The sequence below is a fragment of the Alternaria dauci genome, chromosome 4, assembly GCF_042100115.1.
Source record: "Alternaria dauci strain A2016 chromosome 4, whole genome shotgun sequence".
Taxonomy (NCBI): domain Eukaryota; kingdom Fungi; phylum Ascomycota; class Dothideomycetes; order Pleosporales; family Pleosporaceae; genus Alternaria; species Alternaria dauci.
Window position 1 is genome coordinate 3,069,607 of NC_091275.1, and position 12,111 is coordinate 3,081,717.

Below are 12,111 nucleotides of genomic sequence, written 5' to 3' on the forward strand. Positions count from 1 at the left end.
AGAACTGCTTGGAGAAAGTGGAGATGACCGTGGCTGCAGCACGTCTTTGCACTTGCATCCCCATATACGTGCCAACAAACGCATTGCCTCGTTTCGCATAGATTGTGAGCATCGGCGTCTTCTGGGAGTTTTCGGTGGTATCTTGGTCATCGATATATGCACTCAGGCTTGTCAGAGCCAATTGCACATTTTCGACCGATAAGTCTCTTGATTCTTCACTTGACACCACCGATACCTTTGCAGGTCGAGGTGCGGTGGTATTGAAGGACAAGAATTGTCGCTTTGCGATCCGGCCAGCATTTTCGCCCTGAGGTTGGTCTGGGGTTTTGGATGCTGTGCACGAGCGGAAATATGTCCCTGCTGTAGGGTCTTCCAGGCCGTTGTACATGTGTGTTTGGAACAACACTGTACCTGCACATGCATCGAGGTCAGGAAGGTCGTGATATGTCGTCCATAGCTCTGGAGGATTATCACTGCAAGGCACAGGACAAGGTTTGTCGACAAATGTCACTGGAGTAGTGATAGAAAGAGTTGGAAAGAAAGCGCAAACAATGAACAATTGAACGAAGTTGAAGCGCATAGTAGTCCGCTGGGCCATCTTGTTGGCTTCACAGCGGGGAAGAGGCATTGGAACGACCATTGCGAGTCCCATCAAGCTGGATAGTCATTGACACGAACAATCATGGCTGATATATTGATACGGCTCGTCCCGTCTACGACCAAAGCAAATCGAGGCTTCTACTCGGGCCAATGCTGACTGTTTTCTGGTGTTCCTTGCAAATATTCCATTACTGAGGGGTCCCATGGCCTTCCAGTGGGGTCAAAAGACGCCATGCTTCTTTTCACCTTCCTCATGAAGCGGCGCAGTGTTGTGATTGTCACGCCCAGGAGCTTAATATGACCCTAAAGGATTTGGGCCCCTCCGCATATATTACGGTGCCAATAAAAATGTTATTGGTATGCAGATGTCTTCGGGTCAGCTGTGCATAGTTGCTTAGCAGCCTTACGGAAGAAATGTGCTGTTAATTTGTGGAAGATGCCGGTGAGATCTCTAGGTAGAAGAGGTTAGCAGGCCAAGGACCGGTACCACCTAGGCAGGCTAATAAGCTTACCGGTAGAACTTGCAGCAGGCAAATACAATCCCAGAACAGGAATAGCGTTTTCAAGGAACCTTGGAAACCTTGTACGTTTCTGAACACGACCAATAGGGGTTGTCAGTTGATTCAATCGCTCAGGTCCCGTGCAGCATATGCGAACTCGGAGAACCGACGATGCATTCCTCCAGACCTGCACGTCAGATTGTATGCAGGGTGCTACATGAAGGTGAGAATGTAGACCCGCAAGGCTTGGAAGACTACTTCACGGACTTGAGCTTGATCAGAGCGTGGTAGATAAGCTTTCGAGTATATTGAGCAGGTGCCTAGGCAGGAAATCAAAAGCTATACACCGAAAGGCATTCATCCAAGAGAATCCGATTGCTTCGTCACCGAAAACACGCTCCTCCCGGCTCTCCAGCCGTTCTAATCATCCAATCTAGCTATTGTCATGGCGCGCTACTTCGAGTTCTTGCTGTTTGTCTGGTGCCTTTTTCTTGTGACGGTCATCAGAGCCGATCAGTATGTCAAGTAGTCCCTGATGTTGACAAAACTGTTCTAACGCGCAGCCAGACCCGTATCTTTCAGCCATGGATTCCTGTACGGTCGACAGGCTGGGGACTCAGACTCTTCGAATCCTGGTCTCCAGTGTACGCGATTCTGTGAAGTGTCTGGTGGTGGCAGCCCAGGTCCGAGGGGCTTTGTTCGAAGATCCAACTCACCATGTGGCTCACCCCCCGTCAGTCGAAGAAATGTCCACCAGCCACTTTTTGTCGAACTCGACGGTATCGATGGCCACGGAAATATCACCGAAAAGAAGTTTGTCAAAAGAGCATTTGAGGAAATCGGCGACAATGCAGCCGCAGCCACATATGTCATTAGGACACTTATAGAAGGCCCTGAAAATGAAAGGCCTGCTGGTTTCTTCCATCTAGATGAAAACACTGGTAGGGGCAGCCCCGCGGCCGTCCAATACATGGAAAGATTCGGGGACCAGCCTTTCAAATTGGGAACCTCCGGTCTTCACGGCTGTACCATGGTTACGATCGTCTCTAAAAGAGCAGTCTATATGGTGAGTGATCCAGTCAAGATCATCCAGAAGAAAACTAACTGCTCTAATTCAGGCACACTTTTGGGAGACCTATTCTACCCACGGCGAAGATACAGTCACCGGAGTTAGTAGACAACAATTCCTCGAAAGAGTCAACAACGCAGTAGTCAAAGGCACCGCAGTTGCCAATCCATATAACCCTCCAGAGTCCCGCGATTCAAGTGATCGCATAGCAAGAAATCATAAATATGTGAAGCCAGAAGGGCCGCCTATGTAAGTCTGATAACATGAATTTTCCTCACTGGATTGGGCTGTGCTGATGATACCACGTCCACAGCGACTTTTCGTTGTTCAACGAAGACGGCGATAATTCGGTGATGTACGTAATGACACCCCTCAAAGATAATAAGTCGGAGGATAGCAAGATTCCCGAGGACTGCATGTACTACAAAAAGTACGCACGACTTCTCTTCCAAGAGGTGAGTAAGAGGACCAACATTCGGGGCCTTAGACTCGTCATGGTTCCTTACAAGCGTCTTCATTACAATATCGATGAGAACGGAAATTCAGTGCGAGCTCCGGGTTATGATGATGATTGGGACGAGTTCGTACAACCTACGCATGCAAAGGGAATGGCACTTTTTGAGTGAGCTATCCACATTAACCTTTCCATTTAAGTTTCCTGCTAACCAATGTACTAGATATGACGGCGAGCGTAACTGGCGACTGTTCTATGAGAACAAGTACTTCCCCGAGCCGGAAGAGTAGCATAAAGTGGTGTTGTAATTGCAACGACATCTGCATTGCTTTGTGGTGGGCTACCAACTCGGACTGCCAAAAAACAGTGGAATAATAGAAAGTTGCCACCAAAATACCTGTCACCATCGGGATTTCAAGATGTAAATTTGACCAATATATCCTTTGTAGAGGTCGGGAACATGTTGCAAGTGAAACCAAATCAAAATTTCCCCTACGTGCATGTGCAGTGCATTATCACAGCCAGATTGATATAAGAAAAGGTTCATTGTGATTTTTCAACTTTGGAAAAAGATCGCGAGAAAGATCTTGGGTGTTGCCTAGATCAAAGATACGGTGAGTGGGATAGGACGTGCGTGAGATGGCTGCTACAGCCTCCCTGCAAAAATGGTACACGGCATCATAGGGGTGATCCAATCGATCGGTGGTCCTTTGCAAGAGGATTCGGATCGACAACCGTGGACCTGAATCTGGCGGGAGGCCTCTCAACTTAGCCAAGTATTGATCTCTTGAAGCTGAGCGCGGAGTTTCTCATTGCCAGCAATCGGGTTTCACCGCAACCTCGAAGCCTGCAAATTTCACCTGGGCTTGGTAGACCTAGACTGCATCTGGTTCCCAACAATTTGCCGTCTGACAACGCTGCAGCCTCACCGGAGTCCTGAGAACCGGATCAGACAATACATGATGCATATTTTGTGAGATTTATATATGTAGGCTGCTTTGCACGGTCCACCAAGAGTATAGGGCTCCAGATTGGGACACCACCTGGAAGGTCAGTCGCGTTTGCTGATTGGATCACCGCACTTTTGGACCCCAACGTGCATACTGCGCCAAGGACCGGGTAAAAGAGGGGAACCACAAAACCTCAACTCTGAAGCCACAATCATAATCCTGGGAGTATCTCTTACGATCAGGCTCCGGCTGATCCAGGCACCTTTCTCGGCATGCCCGAGATGGTCAGAGCGGGGGACGGTATTTGGCAAGCGTTGCGCATCCTCCTTCTCAGGGTCTCAGGGCTGACCATTTCCAATATCGTTCCTGCATCGAACTACCTTATTCTTGCAGCGGAGGCAACCGCACGCGCACAATACCGACATCCAGAGCTCACTTCTATGCATCCGCATGCACCACTCCTCGACTTCAGCGCTCCAATCTCGTAAACCCACCGGGGCACGCTCCTGCACCCGGGCACATGTGAACACGTGAGCAGGACGGCCTAGGCAGCACTGAGGAGATTTAGTCCCGAGGGGATTTGTGACCAAATTCGCCATCGAAAAATCACGTCAGAACTCTCACCATGACTGTGCCACACAAGACGTTGAATATCAACATTGCAGACTACAAGGCCTCGGTAGAAGGATGGGAGTTAACTCTGGAGCGCATGCGCTCGTGGGAAGTGCCTCAACGCGTCATTATAGATGCTGGCGAAGTAGCCTCAGCCGACGACCCGCACGACATGATCAAAACGGGGGATTCTAGGTTGCAAGCTTCGATGGCGAACTGCAGAGCATATGATGCCATAGAGGGTTTTGAAGCACAGGTTTTGATCGACTTCTTCCGCAAGCTTCCGTCGCTCTCCGACCTGGATTGGCAGTGTAACGCTCCATTGGTACCGCTCTTGGTTCAATTCCTTCGCGATCACCCCAGCTGTAACCTTCATCTAAAACCTTTCCACCTACCTTATCCTTACGGCTCCGACCATTTCTACATACGGTCAATTCTGTGCCTGCCGAACCTTCGGACGTTATGGATGGAGGTCAGACATGACAAAGGTGCTATCCAAGATTTGATCCAGCACGATTTACGCGGCCCTCATGGAAACATGCGAGAAGTTCGCATCTTCCGGTCTCACCACGGAGCGTCACCATATCCGGAATACAGCCCAATATCTTGGGACCCAGAACTAGAAGCACACGACGGTCAACGACTCGGAAAGTTGCAGTCTTTGCAACTGGCCGGTGCTGAGGGTGCGGAAGGACCCAGCCTCCAAACATGGGCTCTTCACACAGATTTTGCCCAACTAGGCTCACTCAGCCTCGAAATGCCCATCAACCGGGCGACTCTAGAAGCTTTGATCAACATTCCCTTGCAGTCTCTCCATTCACTGGGGTTGGTTCTTCAAACGGATACCCATGATGGCGCAACATTGCAGACATGCATCCGTAATCTCCCCAGTCTCTCACATCTTCGTCTCAAAGGATCTTTATCTTTACCAGCCCTGGAGGCAATCCTGGATCACCTGGCTTCAGCCTTACACACTCTATACTTAATACCTTCAGGCCGAGATCCCGATCGCTTCGTGTTCAATTCCCGCACAGTCGAACTAATAACCGGCCGCTGTCAACACGTGCGCGACCTCGGCATTTCCATCCGGCGCATCTGGAACAGTCCGGGCGAAGACGTTGCCATCCTGAAAGCTATCGGGCGCATGCCGCACCTGTCGAGCCTCGACTTGACCTTCGACACCATAGATTACACCCTGATTAACGGGCCGACGAAACTCGCGCGATCAGATCCATCATTCACCGACTTCGACAACGAAACTGTCACACTTCCTTTCACTTGGGGCGAGAAGATCCGTAAAGGAAACATCCGTGATGGTCTTATCAACTCCGCAATAGATGGTACGCTTGCGAAGGCGGTGTTTGACACGATTGTATCTGCTAGCCCAGATCCTCCCTTACAGCAACTGTCGCTGACATCACGTAACAGTGGGGACTGGGGAACGGGGAGTTCCGATGGGTCGTTTGCGCTGATCGTGGAGGAGATTGGAAGGGAGTGGGTTGTGACAAGAGCTGAGCGTCAGGAGGAAGTCATTTTCCGCCGTGCAGAAAGAGAAGGTCCGGAATTGGAGGAGGGGGATACGCTCAGTTGGGATCTCGAGCCCATCTTTCGAAGAGTATGGCCCGGAGATGGAGATTGGTTTCAGGAGTGGCACGCGTTTCCTTTGGTCTAGCAGTGACGCGTATCCCTGTGGCTTGAGACATGTGACGTGTTGGAGTCGCCAACGCGAGGCTGGCCTAACATTAGTAGCGAAACCTTCGCTACGCTGCATAAGAACGATACAATGATTAGATTGCTCGAGCATTGCCATCTCTTCTCTTGAACGGTCTATTAGAGAGACACACTTTAGCTTGTTCGAGCTATCCGTGTGATTACTGGCGCGAATATTTCCAGAAAGTAGAGCCTGGCATCAATTGCTGGGAGATACCGGGCGCAAGTGGACACGACTATGTTTTTCCGGACTTGGTTGCTGCCTTTACATACGGGAGGGTACACGGGCAATACATCATGCTCGACACTACAGATAGTGTTTGCAACCTATCCTTAGCCAATGCCTGCTTCCTGGCCAGGTAGACGATGATTGATCTTTCATTTGATCTACGATTAGGAACAGTGATGAGTTACCAAATACAAGCGCTTCACGATCCAGTCTTCGAAGCCGATGACCCTCGAGTCTGGCTCAATGAATTCGCAAACCCTGGAAACGCTGCGCGTCTCAGCGATATACTCAATGGGTGGAAGAATGATCACGCGACGCTGCATTCACTCGACCAGACCATTGGTAGGGCAACATTGCATGCCGAAACCCCTGGCGAGCAATGCAAAGTTCGGATAGACTTCCGCCCTTTTCGATGGACAGTAGGTCAGCTCAACATGTTTTCTTTAGGAACTGCAGGCGCTGATGGTGGGTCATCGGCCCCTTGATGACTTCGGTCGTGATAGCTGCAGGAATTCGATGCTAGAACGAGATAATGAGAAACTAGAGCAGTACTCTAATGAGCTTAAGGACCAACAACTCGCTAAGAACACATGGCCACGACGTCGGAAAAGTTTCGCGCTTATAGAACAATTTTCTTCTCCTATCTGTTCCCGCCCAACCTTACTCATTATCCCGACTCTAAATCTCGCCATCTATTTATGGTTCACCTCTTAGGCGCATATATCACCGTATCATCTGTCCTTGAATACGTTTCTCGATAACATCAGGCAAGTCTACAGTATGCTTGCAGACTTGACCAGCAACTAGTATGCTATCCTCACATCTTCGCGTTATGTGCCCTTTGGCATGTGCACTTTCTCTTCGTCGACGGCTCGCCATTGTCGCAACGAAGGAACATGGCGCTCTGTTCCGCAGGCCCCCCTGCCAGGAAGCGGTCCATCGGGTTCATGCTTGCATACGAGTTGGAGGCCGCGGACAAGACGCCGATATGGTATGGGCAAAGAGTGATGGTATCGATTGCCCTCTGTTGAGGTGGGCTGGTAGCATTGCTATGCGTTGGTCAGCAAGAGAAGGAAGTGTTGTTACTAGCGTGAGGATTGACTAACGACGAAGTGTCTTGCTGAGACATATTGTATGGAGAACGTTGGACTGTGACGCTGCGAGCGAAGGAGACACAGGCTTGGATAGGCAAGAGATGATGGGATGTCTGGAAGAGAAGAAACGGAAGAAGTAGGCGTCTTTATACATTTCGAGGGTGAGAGGGAAATGCGCGTCAAAAGCAGTTCAGACTCTCAGTCGTAGCGCAAGTCTTGATGAAGGCCGCATTTTGCGGTCTGCATTTAGAGTACATGGCTCACTGCGTGTTAGCGTACCCTTGTCAGGTTGGCGGCTGTCTCGCATTGTGATGTCGCTGTCTAAATACAGTAAGAGGCCGATGGTGCTCGAAAAACATTGGTCTGTCGACTTTTGTTCATCTTGGTAGACCACCCCTGTAAACAGAGCCACAATATCTGGAGTCTTACATTGGACAGACAACTTTTGTTCAGCTTGGCATCTAGGAGGTGCTCAGGGATCGTGACGTCCGGGGGTCATATTAAGCTTTCTCAAGCTCCGCCTGGTAGACACGAATGCACCATGGTCAATATACCTAGGTATCTTCCAGCATCTTATCACTAACACAGAATGTACTTGAGGCAGATGGTGAGGTCTGCTCTCCACCATGTAAAGAATGGTGATGCCTTTCTCTTTGCCTCGCGGCACTCATACTTAAAAAATGGTAACAGAATCAGTAACAGAGAGCCTCGACCTATTGAGGGTTGGCACTGATGCATAGTGTGCCATAGCGCAACGGCTAACGTTGTGTTGCGCCGCGAGGCGTTCTACACGTCGACATCCAAGGGTCATTCACGCCCGCATCATGCTCATTGGCCAGTGAACTTTTGTTCGACTTGGCATGACCGCCGATCGGCGTTGTTTCAGGACGGAGGACTCAGTGCAGGCAGTAAGGCACGGCGCACCGTCAGCTTGCCCAACGCCAAAACAAATATGCGCCAGGTAACGGCGTCCTGTTGGCTGTTGAACTTTTGCTCGCCTTGGCGGTGGCATGTGTTAGGGATTCTTGACAGGGTGCCAAAATGCCATAAGAAGGGGCTGAGCCAGCCTGCCGCATTGCAGAAAACACACGGCTTTCATTGCCTCCCTTCTTCTAGCTGACCAGCGATTTTTACTTTATTCATATTGTCCTTGTTTGCGCGCGGCTTGACTGGCACAATCGCACGTGGCTATTCGCGATGGATCAGGCTGCGTCGGGATCCTTGGATCCTTGGGAAGGTGTGAAAGAGACCCTGGAGTCCCTCTGGGTAACAGAAGGTCGAAAGCTTGATCACATTGTTCGAGAAATGAGCACCAAGTACAACTTCTATCGAGTGTGAGTCAGCAATAGTCCTGTCCATTTTGAGTAAGAGAATACACCAGCTAACGTCTATTGTCTTTCGTGCAGTGCGAGCCAATACAAAGCTCAATTCAAGAAATGGGGATGGTCAAAAAAAGTTCGCAAGAGTGAGATTGCCACAGTTTTGAAGCATTACAAAGGCCGTGCCGCAGCCGGCAAGCCTTGCACTCGAATCATCGTCAATGGGAAGCAGGTCGAAGGTCACAAATTGAGACGGGCAATGAAAGACCAGATGCGAGAAGCCTCGAGATCAATCGCGCTGAGTCGGGATCAAATCATGAATGTTGGAGGACGTGTGCTGCCGTTTACTGACAGTTTGTAAGTAGCCAACGGTCGGAGTTAGACGGCCGTATGCTAACGGCGAAGCTTCCTCAAATGGAACCTACCCTACGCTGCCATGCGTCACTCATACGTACGGCCTTTCGATCATTCATCGCCTCTCGATCAGCCAACGCCTTATAGCAATATCATAGTCACCACTCCCTCGTCGGCTGCGTCTCCTAACAATGCACCTTCACCGACGACCCAAATCGCGAAAGATTCCATGATGATCGACAGAGCCTGTATGTTTGCACAAGGTCAACATGAGAAGCTTTTGAAGCTGATGAATGGAGAAGAGAGAAGGTAAGAAGGAACACGAGCCCTATTTCTTTCTAATGTGTTAACGATACAGTAGGACTTTATCCGACTGGCTGTACCAATATTGGTTTTTTTGTTTCAAGACCGCCAAACACTGGGGCAAGGGACCAAGGATATGGACGGCGGACCTTTTGAACTTCGACCAATACCTTTCCACGGCCCGTTCTAGTCTTCCGGGAACACCCCATGATCTGACCTACTCGTCCACGCCGCATAACAACGATGAGCCGACACCGCCCTCGGATCTTTGCAGATGGTACATTCATGTTTATGGGGTACGCTATGAGCCAATACCGGCCAACGATTACCAACCACCGGCCTTTACCCAGCCCGACCCTAGTGACGATAGCACTTGGGCATTATGGTCACCAATGGAGCAGCAAACTTCATTGCAGACGCATATGCGGAACGCGCTCGAACACAATGACTTCAGTTCTACACCTGCCGTGGATCTCCCCATCGATATTCCACAAATCGCCAAGGCTGCAGATGACGAACGCTCGAGCGAGTTGCTCGTTGAGTCTCTTGGTTTCAGCATAATGAGTCGAAATACTGACCAGATTCGGCGAATACTCCGACAGCTGCGTAGTAAAGACACCGATCCGGCATCTCTGTGTCCATTTCATCTAGCAACGAGCTTCTTAGATGGTTCTAAATCGTGTTGCGATGTGATTTATACGCTCGCAAATCTAATTACCGGAGCCAAGGTCCATGAGACGTATCGGAACGAACATGGTCACACCATACTGGATAATCTTATGATCGCAATCATCAAATCCCACACCAGTGCGGCGCCTGTGGTTGTGGACGAGAATCTCAGGAATGTCGCACGATTTGTTGGAGAAGAAGTGGACATTTGTGGCCGCTGGGATGCAGACTCCCCTTGCATACGCCAACTTTATACTCAAGGCGATATATCGATACCTGCGAGCTGGAAACACAAGTTCTGCAATACATCAATACAGACGATATGTCATTGTATTGACCATATGTTCTATTTCATGCCAAACCACCTCTTGCTACAGACTTACAGTGGACTGTACATTCGGCGCTGCTTCAATAGTGACTGTGGCAAAAAATTGCAATTGCAACCTTTGCACAGTCTAGTGATGACGGCGTATCATCTCGCTACCCAAGGAAGAGATGGTGAAGACCTCTTTGGAATGCTAGCATGCGCTCTCTGCCTTGTTTCTCATGGCTTCGACCCTTCTGTAAAAGCAGATGTTTCAGTCTCTGCGTTGCTATCACTTGAATCATACTTCGAGTGCGACCACATGGAGCTTACGGCTGCCGAGCTTGCAGAGAAGATTATGGCCACACCAGGATTCGACAACTGGAATGCCAAAATTCAAACAGGGTGGACTGTACTGGCCGGCATACTACGTCGTTGTGAGACAGCGCACGTCGAGTGGGTCGGTAAGGAAGACTATGACCCAGAGTCGTGTAGTCATCGCGGTTCTATGAGTTTTGCTGAGCCAAATGGCGATACCCAATTCGTGGGAAACACTGCACCGGATTATGAGCTGCAAGAGGCACATGGTAATAACGCTTATTCTTCCTGTTTTACTGGGCCGAAAAATGTCGGTACGTTATGGTCTTCAGTCCAAGCAGAATTCCTATCGTACCGGCGTTTAAACGACGGACTTGGCTGGACGTCCCAGTATTTTTCCATGGAGACGCTGCGGGCGCAGTTGGAGAAAGATGAAGATCTCGTGGTGGAATACGCTGAGCACAATCTGTTGAAAGCTCACTGTGCCTGCCATAGCTTTGGTCGCGATCCGCTGACGCTACTGTCCGATGTGATCGATGCTAATCTTGCAAACCTCGATGTATGGGAACGAGCTACATATGGGACATAGTAGAAGATTGATAGTCCGCATTTCATCAAGTAAACGGGGCTTAATCGAATCATGAAAGGTACAACCTGCACGGCTGCATATATTGAAGCATGGTTTTCAGAAAAAACACACCTTTACAGCGATTTACTATAGTGTTATCTCATAGAGTTGTGCTTGCATCTTGTTACTAGCACGTCCATCATGTTAATAGAAGGTACAACCCATCGAAACTTCATGCATGAAGACTATCTCAAGTCCTTTATATCCCTCCACAGTATCAGACCCAACAACGTTTTTGCTGCCATGACACCAGTATAGCATTCCTCCTCATGATTCCCGATCCACCACCGATTCTCCAAAAAACCCCTCACTTTTTCAAAACTCGACTGCCCACGGAGGAAGCGACCCCAAGGCTCCTGCCATGTGATGACTTTTCCACGCAGATCAGTGTCATCATTATACTCCACATTGTATTTCCCCAGCATTGCCTTCATCATGTGTCCTGCATTGACCGACAACAAGGTCATGTGCTTTGTTGTTCCTGTGTGACCCTGCTGCAGTAGCCAAGCCATGTATTCACGAATATCCTTATCTAGCTCGGGTAACCTGTCGTCGCTGATTGCGGACAAATCACTCCATCGCGCACCGCCAATGGTAATTACTTCCTCTTTCCCGTACATATCTTTGACCTCGCTCTTTAGCCTCTCGACTGCCCTGTTCTTTAGCGTTTCCCAGTCTCCGTCGGCGTATATGGGCGTCATCCAGACGTCGAAGATGCCAAGGAGGCAGTACGCCATGTCTTCTGGTCGTGTTGTTCTTCGTCCATGTGTCCATTTGAAGCGTTCGTGTGCACTGAAAGTGCTCAAGGAGCTACTTTCTCTCAGCGCTTTGACAGGGATCCCAGTGATTCGGTGGATATTATTCTCGAGACTTCTCTTGCTGCCAATATACGTTCCTTCCCGGGAGTAAAACACAACGGAAGGTGGCGCTATCAACTCTTGCAACGTCCAACCACGTGTGAACCACCGACTATTCTCAAACGCCATGTTCAGGTCGAC

At 49.6% G+C, this 12,111-nt stretch overlaps 1 protein-coding gene across 1 annotated transcript; it reads left to right on the forward strand.

The window, feature by feature from the left end:
* Nucleotides 1–1,545: 1,545 nt before the first annotated feature.
* ACET3X_005545 (uncharacterized protein) lies at nt 1,546–2,913 on the forward strand (the record flags this gene model as incomplete). The annotated part of the gene is made up of 5 exons (XM_069451762.1): nt 1,546–1,616; nt 1,668–2,166; nt 2,219–2,418; nt 2,483–2,791; nt 2,847–2,913. 5 exons carry the CDS (start codon nt 1,546–1,548, stop codon nt 2,911–2,913), a joined length of 1,146 nt encoding a protein of 381 aa, XP_069307589.1.
* Between the last annotated feature and the right edge of the window lie 9,198 nt (nt 2,914–12,111).